The sequence below is a fragment of the Taeniopygia guttata genome, chromosome 4 (assembly GCF_048771995.1).
Source record: "Taeniopygia guttata chromosome 4, bTaeGut7.mat, whole genome shotgun sequence".
Taxonomy (NCBI): Eukaryota; Metazoa; Chordata; class Aves; order Passeriformes; family Estrildidae; genus Taeniopygia; species Taeniopygia guttata.
Window position 1 is genome coordinate 26393159 of NC_133028.1, and position 18072 is coordinate 26411230.

An 18072-nucleotide genomic window follows, 5' to 3' on the forward strand; every position below is an offset into this window, starting at 1 on the left:
CCTCAGGCATAGAGCAACAGAAAATTGGCACAAAAATCAAAACATTTAGCCTGAGAATAACTAGTAGGTAACTGATCAACAGTCAAATGACCTATAATAACCCAAACACCAGGAAAAGAGCAAGGGTGAACTCCAAAAGCCAGTACTTCATGCTGTAATCAGCAAAGAGTGCAATTAAATGTAGAATATTTAATTCCATGGCCACTACATTCAGAACAAGCTCTGATGCTGCAGGTAGAAATGTAGAAACCATACAGCAAAAGCAACTTTGCTAATGGCAAAAAAACAGGTAAAATTTCTTGATCTGAAAAAACATTGGGAGTCTGGGATGTTCCAAGCTTGCTCTTTATCTTGAGACTGAGGTATCAATGGGCTTTGCAAGAGCTCACTCAGCTTTCAGCTGATAGAAGTTCTCCTTGGAACCAGTACAACCATCTTTTCTCAGCTCTTCTTTTCAGCACAGGCTAGCAGACACTGAGCCAACTGCAAAATAACAGAACTGGACATAAAGAACCACTCCCCCAGTTCTCAGCCTTGAATTAGGTCACATGTTTCACTAGCCACCTATCTCATCTAACTACACCATCAATTGAGAAGACAAGGTTATTAAATGCCTACATCAAACCACTTAAGGAATGTATGTGGTAACTTCAGTAAAGCAAAATTGAAACAAAATACTCCACAATGTGTTACAATTAACCTTTACTATTGGGCCTTTCAAAAAACACTGTGGCCCTAGAAGGGCCATGTGGCCCCAGTGCATGGCAGTCATGTCTCCCTCTCCTGACAACAGCACAGCACTGCCACAAAGCCCACAGTTCTCACATCCAAATGCTCCTACACTGGCCACTGAGACTCCCTACCGACTACTATTAAAACTTCCACGTTCACAAAAGCTACTCTGGGTGTCTCAAAACCTTCTGTACTTATGTTTAAACTTTCTGGCAAGAATTATTACATGAACATGATCATCTACAAAAGGATAAAACATCTATCCACAAACTGAGCCTCCTGCCAACACAGACAAAAAAACTGACATGTATAACAGGAGAAAAAAAATGCTAAAATACTATTTTGGCTGCATCCCTCCAAGCTGCAATGAGCTGCAAGCCTTTGGAAGACATTCCTCCAAAATCACAAGTTCTCAGCTTACAGTTCTCTCCACATAAAATAACATGGCATCATCATATGCTGGCAGAAATTTAACTCAGTCTAGAATAGATTTCCCCCCAAATCTTATAATGCAAATAAAGAAACAAACAGCATGACTGATCCAGCATTTTAACACAACATAGTCAGAGCTATTCTAAGCCAGCATTTATGCCTTTTTTTTTAATTTAGAAAGAAAAAAACAATCTCTCAGTGTATCTATTGAAAAGATTGCTCACATAGTTTGTTCCCAACATTCACAAGCAATACACACTAATTACCATCAGAGGTTCCCTTTACACATCTGATATCATAGGGGAGGGCTGAACCCAAGCCCATGCAACATAATTAAATTCAATGTTTTCATCTTAGAGCAAAGACCAGATTGACAGCATGGTGAAGCAAAAGACCTTATCTACACAACTGATAAAGTAAATATGCAAAAGCTCAGGAGGTTAGGGGGTAGCCTGTGCTCCCATACTACTCAATCTCTGCCTATTTGGCATCAATTAGACCCACTAAGAACAAGACTCAATTTATTTGGTATGTGCCATGAATAGCTAGGATGTAACACTGCCTTTAAACCAATGGTCTAAAACTACAACATTTCCTTGCTTATTCCTTATCAAAATCAGTCAAAATCAAATCAGTTCTTCCAGTCACATTGGATGTTTTTCAAATAATCAGTAATGATCATTGCCTGACTGAAATATTTGTGATACACTGCTTTATCTTTTAAATAATATTGTAGTCTGCCAGCTTCAAAGCTGACTTCACAATGTCAGGACTTCATACTATTGGTGGAATTTTAGTATTATTTCTACCAGGTCTCAAACTTTCCAGAACTTAACTTTTATATTTAAAGCTATCCACTTGTGAAGAACAAACAACTCTCGCCAGGGATATGATATAGGCACTTTTAAAAAAATCACACTGCAAAACACAAACAGCTGTAAAAATTAAAATATCAAGTAAATGTTCCTGACACTACATAACTGTTCCCTAGAGTGTGTATTTTGTTCATAATAAACTGTAATGTGTGAAGAACTGAAAAAGAAACTCAGTAGAGTTTTCTCAGGAAGTTTTTCCCCAACAGATTTTTGTCAGAATTACTCTCCTGGTCTGTATAATATCCTTTGCTTCTCAGTCTTCTATGCCTGCTACATTATTCAGCTGCTAGACTGGTGAATTATGAGGTTATGAATAACATGATATTCAGTATTTATATGAAGACTACACTTAAGATTTTTTTTGGAAGAAATGCAAAAGCAGCTTGCTTTTCAACAAAAAAAAAAAAACAAAAACCTAAAAGCATGTGCTGAAACAGACATGGAAGGTTGACATTACCAATAGTGAGGAGCACTTGGAACTTCTGCAATGGGTGGGGAAAAGCTGGAAAGGGTGGCAATTAGAAATGTTTTGGAAGAAGAAAACATTTTTTAGGGTGAAAATTAATTTTTACTGTGCAAATCACAATTTAAGTTAAATTCAAGTTTATTTTTCCTCATTCAGTTTATGATCTCATCTAGTCATCAAGGATGATTGATGATGTTTCAGCATTTGGGCATTTGCCAGTTGCAAGTAAAAGGGAATTATTTATTTTTCTTTAGCACTACACTGCTGCCATTAACTGTATCCCACCCCTTTTGTTTACAGCCTGTCACTGAAGCCACAGCTTTATTTTAATGTGGTATAAGCTCTTGTCTGAGGTTGATAGTGTAAGTGATCTAGCAGACATCTTGCACAAAGAGCATCATTTTGCACAGAAAACACACAGCCTTTGCTTCTGAAATTATCCCTGCAACTGATCCAGACAGGATTGTCCTCTCCCATTAAAATGTGGACTTCAAAGCCATAAGTGAGCAATCGACCTGTCAGTTTCCTTGTGGTAAAACTACATTTATTTAATCCCTTTAAAAACAAACAAACAAGAAAATTACTTTGACCTTTGCCTTGGCACAAGGATTCTGATTTGAAATGTGTATTACATGTCTAATGCGCTGTAACTGTGTCCAGCTGAACTCGACCAGATTTATGTGCAATTAGGAAAAAAGGAAACCAAAACAATTTCATTTTCATATTTGTTCATACCAAAGTATCTTGTAGAAGCATTAAGTTTTAACTGAAACACAAAGAACAATGAAAAAAGAAAATAACTGGAGAAGGAGTGATCTGATAAAAATTGCATTAAATAAATATTATGGACTTTCTCACTTGCATTTTCTCTGAATTAAACTATTCAAAACTGTAAGTTTGAATGTCCCCACTTTGGCTGTTCATAAGGCACAGAGAGGTTTTTTTGCATGAACTCTTCAACCTGAGAGTTTTAGCAGAAAAGCTTCTTTACAAGGCTTAATTAAAAGCAGGTTTAAGTCAGGGCGCTCACTCAGTCTGGGTTTTATTTTGGTCTTCGCTCTGTGTCAGAAGTCAAGTCCCAAAAGAGAAATGAAGGTCATTATTGAGTCAAGAGAATATTTTCTCCTTCATTCTAAGCCCAACTAAACATGTTTCAGGTTTGAGTTTGGGTTTAGGTATCTCCAAATGAGATTTTATATAATATGCACCTAAGGGGGAAATGCAAGAAGATGCTAATCATGATGTCTAACTTTGCCCTACATAATAAATAATGTGCGAAAAGCACACTGCAATCTTCTTTGCATGCAACCATTTTGGTACAGGGAAATGTATATTCTAAACAGATGGAGTTCACAATGAGATACTTCACACCATCAGATGTTCATGATGAATACAACACCATTGTCATGAAGTGTTCTAAATAGTCATGCAGTCACACTACAGAATGCACTGAGCAATGTACCAAACCAGAACTGCACCAGCAGATCTGTCAGAAAACATTCATTTTTGAGAATGTTTTAAGTAGTAGTTTCTTGGAGACTTTTGACATTGAATACTATGCTAGCAGTAATTAAAGCATGCTCTCTCCAAAAGCAAGACTATATTTTAGCACGAATAACTATAAAAAAGTTCATTCCTATCAGTCATTCTAGTGCAGGGAACAAGGACCAATAGCCAAGCAGTTAATCATTTCAGCTAACAGGAAATGTATTATGTTATCATTGGTGGTTTTGTAACTGGACAGTAGGCACAGCCTAGTGCATCCTGTTTGCAACCAACAGCAGAAGCAGATGCAAGTTTGATATTTGTCATAAGCATTTCTAAGAACACAAACATGGTGATGCTTTTCAAAAGGCTTTTCAATGTTCACCAGATGTGGAGCACATGTGAGCCTTAAATGTGAAAGAATAATGTGACAATAAAGTTGAATCAATACAACATGTGCCAGTAATCACACCAAGATGACATGCAAATGTTTTAAAAACAAAAATATGTAAATTATTTTTAGTTCTTCAGGACAGAAAAACTGAGCACCTGGTCATCCATGAGTTGCTGTTTCCATCCTCATTTGAAAGCCCATCTGCTTGAAATATGTTTCTCCCTGTGTGAGACAGCATCTAGCTTTTGTATTTTTACATAAAGAAACTCCATTCCTGTGCCATTACTTACTGAAAACAATTAAAATTTAGATTTAAAAGATTTTAAAAGATTTAAAGCTTTCCTCTGCCTCTTTGTATTTTGTGAAAATAAAACTCCTATGATCAACATGTGCAGAAAAAGGATAAGAAAACTAGTGCCAGGCAGGAGTGCTTTAGTGATGTCTTAAAACTGTGTCTCCCCTTTTGACTTACAGAAGGGAAACATAATGAGAAGAGGCACACCACTCCATGCTTATCTTTACTACTCTAAGTTTATCCATCAGGTATTAAAGAAACAATTCATTTTCTGCTAGTGATCATTTCTGAAGATCTTGCTCAGGCTATGGATAAAACACATATGCACACAGTGATAGGCTAGGAAACAATTAATTTCACAGAAGCAACAAAACCATCTGCAGATGCTGATGTTTGAAACTGATAGTCTTACATGGGTGAATTCATAAAGAGAAAAAAATTCATTCCATGTAGCTTAAAAATTGGATGAAATCAGAACCCAAAGCAAAACACTGAATTTTTGCAAGCTGTCAACAGACTTCCCCTAAAATATGTGGTGGCTTCCCAATCTATACATTTGTTGCCAATCCTTGCAGTGAGACCCCTACAAATTAAATGTGGGCACATATGTCTCTAGTATATTCAACCCCTTCTCTGCAGTGAACAAGCAGATGAAACTAAACCAGCATGTAGACAAAGCCAAACCTGGCCTATGCCAGTGAGTGACACTCCCTTGCAGCAGCAGCACCGTGTGTCCTTGTGCATCTGCTGTCATCTCTGTAGATGCAATGAGAAGATGCAGTGAACCATTTCTCTGCTACAGTAGGTAGCTTCTCAAACAGCTTTGTCTTCCACAGGACAGAGATAAAGCATAAATTTCCAACATTTATGGCAAAAGCCAAGGTCTCACCAAGATAAGTTTGGGTAAGCAGTAGATAAGGGGACACAGAAGGTGCCAACTGAATTGTTCTAGAGGCTCTCCAGAACTGTGAAATTCAGAGTACTTGAATGCTGTGTATTGACGCCTTGAGCAATGAGTATTTTTTTTGCGGAATTCCAGAAATTAAATAACATGGTCAGAAAATACACTTACAGTCTGAGGAAAAACCTATACAGATGGAAGCAGAATAATCTAATTACATGAGAAAGCTAAGAGAGCTTTCCACCATTTTTTCCTTTTTTTTTTCTTTTTTTGTACAAGAACATATATTTTAAAATATATTCCTATGATCATATACAATCAGAAAAATTATGCCCAGCTTAGGCTACTGTGCAGTAGAGATAATGAACTTTAAGTAGTGTTACATGATACCAAGAATTTAAGCTTTTTAAATATTCATTGTTTGTGACATAAGCAGAGACTTGCAGAGTTTTTTCATAACCATATCTGTTAAAACAGATGTAAGACTAAATAATTTTTAAAAATATACTTTCAAAACCAAACAGAATGTAAAAAAATAATGTCAGTAAGAGCCTGGTCACCAGGGACACCAAAGCCATAATTAAAATACATGTTAATAAAAAGGCAGTTGAGGATCTGTGCCAGTCTTCTTCAGGGATCCTTTATGTTACCCACACTCTGATCCTGTTACTGGAAAACAATATTCTGAACAGATTAATTTAATATCTACAGCTATTAATAGTTACAATACAGTATCTACATCTTCCCAAATTCAACTGTCCTATCTCTGTTTCTGTGTTGCAGAAGAATACTGGGTTATGAAATTCAGATAAAGCCAGAGACAATTTTTAAAAACTGAAAGAAGATGCTCTTTATTTTTTATCAGAGAAAAACATTTCTGTGCCTTTCAGAACAGACAACAGTACTATGCAAAGGTAAATCAGATGCAACTACAAAACTACTGAATCCTTTGCTGCCTATGGCTTAGTAGCTGTTTCATTTTCCCTAGACTTGAGGATGGGTAGGGAAGAAATACTAGAAGGAAAACTGATGAATAGAATTAAGTCATGTTTGGAGAGCTTCTCATCTCTGGCACATTACCTTTTCCTCTTCTCTTCCAAGTGCCCTCATTAAAAAGAATTTGAAACTTTTCCCTTCCCCAGAGACTCAGATTATAATTTATTACTTATCTGTTATCTACATTTTATTTTCCTGAAGAATAAACCTACATCAACCTGACAGTTGTGCTGAATGGCAATGGTTTATGGGCCAAGTAATTTATTTATTGTAACTACAACCATATGTTTTAACCTGCTACAAGATCATGAAATACGTCCCATCAATAGTCAGTCCAAGTTAGATTTCTATACTGAATTACTTAATGTGACTGTACAGCATTTCTGTACTTCAAACAAACAGTGTGAGGATGTAAACAGCAGTTAAATGTATTCATGCCTTATTAGACACAGCTGCACAAATGGGCTGTCATATTTCATTAGAAAATACCATACAAGTTTTATGAAATGAAGTACCCTTCATTTCTGCAGGCAACACCACTACTTTAAATTACAGGAACACTCACAGAACTATATGCTATTTGTTTTAAAGGCACACAAAGGAAAACAATCTGGGATGAGGTGGTGCAGGGGGGACATCCAGAAGGAAATTTAATTTTTTCTCCTATGCCTAGCACATTTTTATTTAACGAAGTATTCTTATTAAATACACAAAAGAGTAAACACAGAAACTACAATGCTACAGAAGCTTCAGAATAAGGAAATGCAAGTAATTTCTAGGTATGGAGCAAATACTTCCTTCTGCTTTTTGGGAGAAGGTGGGATCCAAATGAGAATCAAGCAGTCTTATTACACCAGTGTGTCAGCCCTCACACTGCTCTGCACCAAGCCAGGAACACCACAGTCAGCAGGCAGCTCTGAGCATAAATCCCCTTTTTCAAGGTCAATGGTATGCTGACTTTAATGCTCTTCTGCTCAAATATGGTGCCATGGGGTGAAATAGGGAGGCTTCTGAAGAGGCATCTTTTTAGACTGAGAGTCCCTAAAGAAACTTCATGGTACTGTTAGGTAACTTAGCTGAAGAAATGTGAAATGGATAAAATCTAAAGAAAGACAACCCCTAGTGGAAAATCTCTCTTCATGTCCCAAGAAAACTCAGGAATGTGTGGGAAACACCTAGTTGGTTGAGTCGTTTGTTACACAAACCTGTGGGAGAGCAGATACAGTAGTAATCTCTTTGATTAAATTCTAATATTCTACACCTCTCTAAGAGGGAAGAGTTAGAGCAACAACTCTGTTTTAAGTAGACCTATCCGGTCAACTTCAAAACAATGCCTGGCAATAAGTACTGGCAAGTACAGATTTGATTTTAAAAATTATTCTTCATTATCTACTGCAAAGGTAAAATTCCACTAGTATTTTGCTGGCCAAATCAGCATGCTGCTTTCAAACATGGCTTGCTTTTCTAACCTAGAGAAGGAGAGCTGAACCTGCCTTCTTTGCTGGAAATGAGCAAACAATAGCACGCAGGTCTATACATCTATAAAAAATTGGTTATAATTTATAATGAACAAAAATCTACCATGGCTCCACAGCTGGACTGAGCCACAATCAGCTTGTTATGTACTAGTGTCTCTTTGTGTAGCTTCCTTTGGGGGTGGGGTTTTCATTGAAAACAACAGTTCTGTGAGTTCTCCAACACACTGCCAGTTCCACTTCACCACATAAAAGACAAAATCTTAAGTCAGAAAAGAGTTAAGTCCTAGACCACCCTGATCTCAGCTGGCCTGCAAGCTCAGAAAATTAACACCACCTTGTTTTCCATCAAATAAGCAAAATCAAATTAAAGAATAGACATGTTTTCCTACTGAAAATAAGTGCACCTCTATGTCTATGCATGCTCCATGTGCTTAGAAATATCTGATCCAAGGAAGCGTGGGGGGCCTGTTGAAAGTTAATATAACTGATTAAGGTGGGGAGACAAACAGTGGCAGCCCCACTGTTAATTTTGCCACAGTAAAGTTTTCACTAGTTTTCAACTGTGTTGTTTCTCTGCTTTTGCCTTGCTAGACTGTAGCAAGGTGAAATAATATACTTGATTATTTCCTACAATCTGTTGATTGTAGGAAATAATTAAGTATATCCTCCAAAGGAAGGAAAACCAAACTGACAGACTAATATCACACTCAGACCCAAATATACAGTGCGGGCACTATCAAATTGGTTTGCAGATAAGAGATTTGATGGGTGATTACTGCCTTGGAGCTAAGACACACAATGATAAGCAGTTCCTATAAATAAAGCTCTCACTATACACTGTGCTTTGTGGTGTTGACTTCATTATTATTACAAGAGCATCTGTTTGGAGGGAGGACACAGGGGCTGTAAAAATAAGGCAATGCTTATTTCCTCAAAGACTACAGTATAGTAAATGAAAGCAAAAAAAATCCAAAGGTAAACACAGTCTGGCTCAAAAAGGGGGCAATATCCAATTGCAATTATTACCTAAGAAATCCAACATATAATCTCAAAACAAACCCCTTGCCTTTCTAACCTAGTCTATGACAAGCTGAGTAAACCATTTTGACTGAAAGCATTAAAAAATTTACATCAAACAAGTATTTTTATCAAATAACTATGAGCGGCATAATGAATTAAATTGATACAAAATAAAATGCTAGAATACAAATGGAGTTGTCTACTTCCCCATCTCTATTCATATATGACTTTGCCTGCCAGTAATACTCAATTAACATAAAATTGATGAGCTTATTAGCAGAGGCTTAACACCACAAAAACACACTTGATTCAGTACTCAGCAAAACCTTGACAATTAACTTGTCCATCAGGAGACTGATGAATGGGCATTGCTAATGGGATTTCTGTGGTTAAGAGGCAAAAAGATAAACTAAAAAATCTGCAGTGTTACACTGCTTACCTGTGACCACAGAAGCCACATTTAAAAAGGCATTGCTTACAAGTCCCTGCCTTCCAATATAAAAGATGCTGTGGCCAAGAGTTCTTGACTCCTCCACTTTGTTGGATCCAAAATAATGAATGACGTTTTTCTGGAAGTTAATAAGCCATGACATTTGTCCAGTCTATTGGAGACAATTGCCATGTAGGAAAAGTGCTTTTTAAAACACATTTCATGTATGACTCAGCCTGTCCTGTGCAAGCAAAACCATAAAGCAAGACAATTTTTTTTTTTTTTTTGTGAGGGTGGTACCAATCTCCTTAAGAAGCAGACACTGGAAACCAGATCCTGCATCTAAAGAAAATCAGGTAGTAGGCAACTCTCATTACTGGAGCAATGTGTAGAGCAAAGAAATTATTTACTGGGAGTACATGCAACAGAAGCTTTGCCTCTTGGAGCACAATTGTCAGTGTAAGAATAAATTATTATTTATTCAATATTGTTAATACTGTGTCTCCTCACTACTCCTCTACATATACTGGCAGGGATTGAGGGCACACACCTTTTGGCACAGTTAATATTAACTCTTACAGAAAGTAAGGAGTTAATGTTACATTTTAAGGAGAAAAGCCACAGAGGAGAAAGAATGGCAAGTGACATGCGGGGCCCTAGCTCTGCACAGGGATTCCCAGGACTGGGTCAGGACTCTGGGTTTCACTGGCAGCAAGTGTTCATATGACACTGACAGTAATGCTGCCCTCCTGCAGTATGGCTTAACCAGATAGCAGCTGTCATGGAATCACAACATGTTAGCTAAAAACACTGGCAAGTAAAAGGTATTAATTACTTAAACCTCTTAATAAAAGAAAGTGCATTTGTCTAGAGGGGGTGATAGTGGTTTTCTGCTTTCCCCCCTGAAAAGCTGGCTCCTATTACAATAATTTATACATTGGGATTCTTTTATTTTACAGTAAGTATTTTGGTTTTCTACATAGAACATTAATTTAACATTTTCAATTTAATTAATATGTTTAGCCTCTTCCCACAGGGCTTTAAAAGTTTTACAAATGTTGACATTTGTACACTTAAGAAAGCCATTTCTTTATTTAGTGGTTCTAGATGACCTGTGTCTGGATACAAAATATTAGCCTTTTCACAGAGTGAGGGAAGGACATCTTTGTGTTTTAAATGAGAGCTATAATGGCAATACATGGCAATTTTCAGACCAAATGCAAACACATTTATTTGACAAGAATACTGAAAGATATTCTTAATTCCCATATGATAAGGTAACCACACTTAAAATATTTTAACCTCTTGTCAGCCAGAGTTAGATAAACTTCAAATAGTTTTCTTTCAACAGATTAATAAACTGTCAATAAAGACAGCTTCTGTTTACTCTCAAAGCATTTATTTAATGTTAAAACAATCCTTACCTGTATTTTATTTTGTACTTTCAAAGTAGTCTGAGCAAGAGCATTCTACATACAGGAAATTATTTTAATTATAAGAATTCTATATATACATATAGAAGAAAATAATTTATACAGATATATATACACACATACAAACAGGTTTACTTGTAATGGAATTGACTACAGTGTAAATGCAGCAAGTCTATCAAACAGACAGCTAAATAAGAACTAACAGTAAATAATTTGGAAGCTTAAATAATTAATACATGACTGTTTTCACTTCATCAACAAATTACATTTGATTGTTTAGTTGGGTAAAACATAATGTGTATCAGTGTCCAAACTGCAATCTCATCCAAAATTCCAGAGGATGACCTTTGCAATCACCATGGTATCATGCAAGACTCCCACTAAGACAATTCATTCCATATGTAGCTTTATGTTGAAAAGTAACTGAGCTAATTTCAATATTTATTTTTAAAATGTAGAATCTCTAATTGTGAGCAGCTAACACTATGGGTCTTCTTTCCAAATACTGTTGCAATATCTCTTCTGAAGAGATTAAGTGATCAACATTGTAGACCACCAAAAAGATAATTTATTGCACTGAGCTGAGTTATGTAATTATAAATTACACATAGAATAAGCAATATAAATAATAACAAGGAATGTCACTGATCTTAATCTAGTCTATGTGGAAGTGAAGGTCTCTCAATAGCTGACCTATGAATTATTCTTGCAGGCAAGAGCGATTACCACAAAAGCTTTTCTATTTTCTCACTTTCTAGTAAACTGCTTGCTTCAGCAGACTGGAGCCCATGCTTAAGCTCTTGATTTACACCAGTTTAGAGTCAATAAATATTACCTAGTAACTACTGTATCCTGTAGAAAAGCTGAGCAGCCTGAAAACTACATTGTGTTCTAGGCAGGGTAAATTTGTAAGCTGTCTTAAGAGTTTCCAAATTTATTGGCAAAAGATTCTGTGCAGGGACGTGTGTGTGAGGAACGCCTAACCTATTATGTGCAAATAAATAATAACGTCACCCTTGATCAAGTAATGAGTCGTGTAACTTACATTTGCAAAAATGGAAAAGAATCTCAGCACAGGATGACATGGTTACTAACACCCAACTATTAGATCTTGGTGCTGAAACATTAACTACAATATAAAATACTCAGCAGGATTGAGATTTTTCCACTTCTTTTTTTTTCTGAGTTTGAATGCTAATATTCATAAGAGAATGATGTCATTGATTAAACTCATAACCACTTTCTGCCAAAAGGAAAATAAAAACATTGGAATGACATCTGGCATTAAGTCTCTGTTTCCTTAAAAACATGTTTATACTTTCTGTTTCTCAAGACACCAAGACAACAACAAAATCTGTATTCTGATAAATTTTACGGCACCAAATTAGTACTAATTAGTACTTGGAATTTTAAACATGGAAATACTATACTGTCAAGAGCTCTCCACCTAATTTTATGTATACAGCTTCCACCACCAAAGTATTTGATCTACTTGTAGTTACTAAAAATTCCAGTTGCTTTTGCTAAAATATTCTTTTTTACGGTAGCTGAAAGGACTTTAAGTCAGATAGGCAACATATCCGCTGATCTATAGGATGAGACTGAGAATGTGTTAACAATTTTTGATTATGGATTGATTTTGCGAATTTGTTTGGTTTGTGGGTTTTTATAGAATTCTTTATTATAAGTGTAATTCAAATTACCCTTGAGATTATGTGACATTAATCAGCATCACAAAACAAAATTTTGACAGTTCTGAGATCCAACAGTGGCATCATGGTTTTTACATCAGAACTGAAGCTGTCGAATTTCCCAGGAAACTGTGAAATGTTGGACAGCAGGTGCAAAAACTTTGTGGCACAAACAATCTCAAGAAGCAAGATTTCCCTCTCCAATACTATAATAACAATTAATTTAATAATCTTTCAGATACCCTTATTTTTGTCAATCCAGCTATTCTAAGACAGCAATGCTGGTATACCTGCAGTTTTAGAAGGAAGCTTACTGCAGACATCTTAAAAAAGAAGAGAATGTCCTCATTCTAAAGAAGAAAGATAGCTTCCTCTTTTGGGAAGGGTCACTGAAAAAAAACTGTAATCTTGGAATTTAAATGGTGGGGATATTAATGAAATAGACTTCTACTCAGTATGACAAGTAATTTACTCTTAAATCTTGAGAACAAGTTATGCCAGAAGGATTCAGCAAATTCTAAGAGGCAGTACCCAACTGTATTGGCAATTTTAGAATAGTGCCATTCAAAGAGGAGCAACACTTTCCCCTGGGGCACATTTATGGTCCTATTCACACTATCTGCTGGGTACTTTTAAATTGAATTTGGAGGCAGAAATCCCTGCTCAGTAAAGATATGAATAATATATGTTAAAAACAGCAAGTTTTTTTCTCTCACAGTGTCACATTTTGTTTACTCTGGAGAGAGCTCCTCCTGTGTTTTTGTATTTCATGGGCCCATACTGCTTAATAAGCCTCCAATAAAGACATACATTTTAGAGGAAGAGGGAATATAGAAAAAAAGCATGGAGTGGCAACACTCTTTCTTACTTTGTTACCTCCCTAAATATTAAATCTTCAGTTGCAGGAAAACAAGGCAGTCACATGAGGAATACTGGAGAGTTACAGGCTGTGTGATGCAGCATTTGGTCTCTGCTCCCTTTCCCATTTATCAGTTTTACAGATGGTCAGAATGAGAAAAAACAGAAAGAGGATTTCAAGAGAAGAAAAATACAGTGGGGTAGGATATCTCCTTGGTAAATAGGCCAAACTGTTTCAATTCACACAGCATTTAAAACTCCTCAGTAGTGAAAGCTCTATCATGTGCAGAGGTAGAGCAGTAGAACTCAGAGAAAACTTGTGATCAACAAAATGAATCCTTTTGATGCATTATTCTTAGACCATGATCCTCTTTCCTTTGAGATCAACACCATGATTCCACTGAAATCCAATTTCAGTCTCAAACTATTCATCCATCCTAGTTAAGGAGAGAACACCACCATGCTAAGTATGCAGCTATACTTTTAACAGACCTTCGGTCAAAACCAAACTTCCTTGATGCAGATGTAAAAAACTTAATGAGCCAGCATAAGTCTGAAATATGTAGAGATTTTAGTTGTGACAAAATAGTAGAAGTAGGCTGTTTTGACCTCTAGCAGACCATTTTTTGAACTGAGTACTTGCAATTGAAAAGGGTAAATCAAGGAGTAGAAAGAAAAAGAAAAAACAAAAAAGGTTACTCAGTGTAATAGTTAGACTAAAGGTTTCTTATTAACAATGTAGTTTGTTTTCTGAAAAGCATGAAATAGACTAAGCAGAGATTCGTGAGAGCCACCAGAGAGATCCAGTAATGACAGAAATTCCAACACTGTGCAGATTTATTTTTTTGGGAAATCTGAGATTCTAACATCAACTGTTTTTACTGCATTATCTCCTTTAGCATCAGCTGGAGTCTGACATGCATCCATCAGCAGAAAATCTAGAACTCCTACATTGTCAAAATCTAACAATATTAGTTCCAGTACATCTTTTGCAAACAGTTGTCTTCCATGTTGTGCCAATATACAATAGAAACAATACTCCTTTCATGTTAAAACAGGTACTTGTTATTGAGGATTCTTTAAGATTCATTATTTTAAACTATATGAAACATAACAAATATGCTAAAGAATTTCTCAGTAGTACTGCTGAAACAAAATACCACAGCACCAAATTTAGTGCAGTGTGCTATGTACCAACCATTCACAAAGTAATGTCCTGGTTGATTTTTTTTAAATAAAAATATCTCTAATGTCTTCTGGGTCTCAACACTTTGCTCTCCCTACAAACCCCTGTCAACAGCTCAAAGACAGGCCATGCACTCAGGGCAGATAATGCATGTCAGATTTTGTCTTCAAAATAGAGTCTATACAATTCAAAATAACTGTTGTTAGAAATAGTGAAAACAAGTATGTGCTTAAGGAACAGTTACAAATGTTAGCCTAGAAAGTTTGCTTTGGCTATCACAGTTTACCTTAATATGATGGGTGGAAGGCAGAGGGTATAATTCAAAGCCTCCTATGATTATGAGAGTGCTTGTTAAACATTTCTATTTCATGAAATATATAGTCTGGTTGTTCTTTACCTCTGTTTTCCCATTCCTTGCTGATTTACTGCATGGCTTTTATATAGACAGCTGTCTGCTGTTGTGAAAACTATGCTGAGCTTGCAGCTTTATTTTAATTCTAAAGCTGAACTGGTTTTAAGATGGAACTTAGCCAGCCTCTGAGAAGAGCTATGTGACATGACTCACTGTGGAAGAGAAAAGGGGACAATGTCAGTCCCATCGTCTACAGAAAAACTAAAGAATGGCTAGAATGAGTTTTGTACCTGAGGTGTGGATTTTTCATTTTTTTTAAATAGAGAAAGAAAGTTGCCTATGATACTCAAAAATATTTCAGTCTTACCAAGAGACAATAATTTTGAAAATTAATTTAGACAAGAGCTTGCTTCTATCTAAGTTTTGCAGTTTTTTTTGCTTTCCAAACCTTGCAGGAAGCCATTGACTATAAAACTATGAAGTATGGGCATATTTTTCTTGAAGGACCAGGGACTTTACCCTCATGCCAGAGATCATGAGGAGAATCAGACTGGTTGGTTGTTCTAGACACCTGATTTTTATAGAGGTATCTGGTTTTCATTCATTTAAGGCTGACTCATTAACTTCATTAGGAGTTTGCTCATCAAGGCATGCTTCTTGCTAGGGTTTCAGAAGATGGTTAAAACAATAAAAAGTACAGGAAGAAACATTTTAAGCTTTTTATGAACTTCAGCAGAAATTAGCTTTACTAGGTTCCTAGAAAAAGCTCCTTCTTTGTTTGGTACATCTCCAAAGGTTAGTAGGATAAAGTTCAAAATATCACTTACTCTTAATTTCCTGACAGCAATCCAAATGTGATAGAAAATGGTATGTAAATAATACTGTGGTCACAAACAGGATGCCATAAAAAATGTGGTGGTGGGAAAAACTGAGGGTAGATGACAGTTTTGAACAAGAGAAACCTCATTCTCTTGGTGCATGGCATTTCCAACTCAGAAAATTACACAAATTTTACACTTACATAGTGACAAACTCCTCTCTGCATTTGATTCAGCACGTTGCCTTAAGAAGCATATAATGATAATAATGATAATGATAATGATACAACAAGCCTAGGCAATGTCAGAAGTTGTATCTTCTTGAAAATTCATATAAATGTAAAATTCTTACCCAATTCAGATTACTTATATGCTTCACCTTTAATGCCTACTCTTTTGTTTAAATAATTTTTTAGACACAGCTATAAAAGAATAAATATGTAGGTTCCCATTCCTATTATCCATTTGGTAATAAGGAACAGCTCCTTAGCAAGACATCCCAATGCACTTCTTCATAAACAAATACAACCTACAGAATGCAATGGAAAATCAAACCATTAAACAGGATGTGTACCTGCAGAAGTAATCGCTCAAAGGCAAGGAAATTGTCCCATTTGGAAGTCTGGGGGTGTTTCAAAGTCTGGACTGTGGCCAGCACAAGCTGTAGAAGACCACAGTGGTTCTCCAAAGCTTTGAGATTGTTTCGGAAAAGTTGAATGTATGAGCTGAGCTGTTCTGGGGTGACTCTGCCTGTAGAAGGGAAAACAGAACACAGCATTCAGTGGAGACAAATGCAAAGCAAAATTTTTTAAATTATAGTGAAAAGGTTATAGAGAACTTTAGAGGCCTCTCCACTATGGGCCTGATCTTAGCTTTGCTGCAATCACTGGGAGTTTCAGCTGCAGCAACAGGTCAGGACAAAGACTTACATCATCCATGAATTGTGCCTTGAGGTATGTAATATGGCAGGTTTTTAACAATGTACAACAGATGGTAACATAAAGGGCAATATTTCTGTTTTCAGACAAAGAGGAACATTCATTTCAGCTAGGGAAATAATATTTGATGACTACTTCTAAACAGTCTTTCTGTTTTTACCAGAAGTCCAATGGGAATTTGTGAGCTTTTTACCTTACAGCAAATTCAGATCTTCTCACCACTTCCTGAGGGCACGTCTTTTGATTAGTCTTGACTCAAGAAACAAATATAATGTTAGTAACACAAGGAACTTATTTCTGGAGCTCTTCTTGGAAAGGATACTTCCAAGGTGTAACCCTTCAGTTTCTGACATGCAGTAACCACAGCATGATTTCACCAGCTGTTTCAAAACAAACACCCCAATGGCTCCACACAGTCCTGTAGATCTCTTCTTATTAGAAAAGCATGAGTGGCACCATTTGGGTCTGATGAACACCACAGGATTAGCTGTTGTTCCATCCAACATTAAAATGCCAGCTGAACTGCTCAAGCAATTTATATTTTAGGAGGGATCTCTTTCAGGAAGGAAGGCAGCTCATCTATCCCAAGAAAATCACCCCAGATGGCAATTACACATGCCATCAACAAATAGGCAAAAAGGTGTCAAAACACCATCCTAGTTGCAAGTCTGGATTGCAACCCAGTCCAGGGCTGGTTCCTGGAAGCCTCTGCCAGTAACAAGTCATCTTCCTCAAGCAAACCAGACCTAAAAAGCAGGGGTATATGAGATGGAGTGAGGAGGATCCCTTAAGTTAAATAGGACAATCTTTGGTGCCAGGGAGACATGAGGGTGTCCTGATGCTAAGTGGTTCATAGCTTACGACACTGCTCATTTCGGTCAGAATTTTTCCATAAAGGAGAAAAATCTTGTAAAACTGCCACTGTTTCTTCTCTGTGTTTGGTTATATCATCACTTAACAAGGCTCCCCATCTGCCTTCATCCTTTCAGTATCATATAAATGGCAAATAAATTAATTCAACAGCGAATAACTGTTGAAAGCTCTTCCTCTTAGTTTCAGTGATATCAAGGGTAGTCTTTGGAAGAGCATTTAGTTTTGGGAAAGCTGCTAAATAAAGCGAAAACACACGGGCTCTTTATGTGAATTTTAACGGAAAGCGTCAAACTGAAAAGTCAGCAAATTAACACACAAATCAAGCTGACACCGCTCAGTAGGCCAGAGGGCTGACAAAAGGCTTCCACGGTTAGCCCACATAGGCTAAAACAGCAACCATGGCCATGTGTGTTTTTAGA

At 36.6% G+C, this 18072-nt stretch overlaps 1 protein-coding gene across 1 annotated transcript in view; it reads right to left on the bottom strand.

Moving 5' to 3' along the window:
• Positions 1 to 18072, bottom strand: part of SCFD2 (sec1 family domain containing 2) — a 189286-nt gene that overhangs the window by 124629 nt on the left and 46585 nt on the right. Inside the window, exon 4 of the mRNA XM_002193111.6 lies at positions 16417 to 16592. Within this exon, the coding sequence (XP_002193147.5) occupies positions 16417 to 16592 (176 nt within the window). The remainder of the gene's footprint in view (positions 1 to 16416; positions 16593 to 18072) is intronic.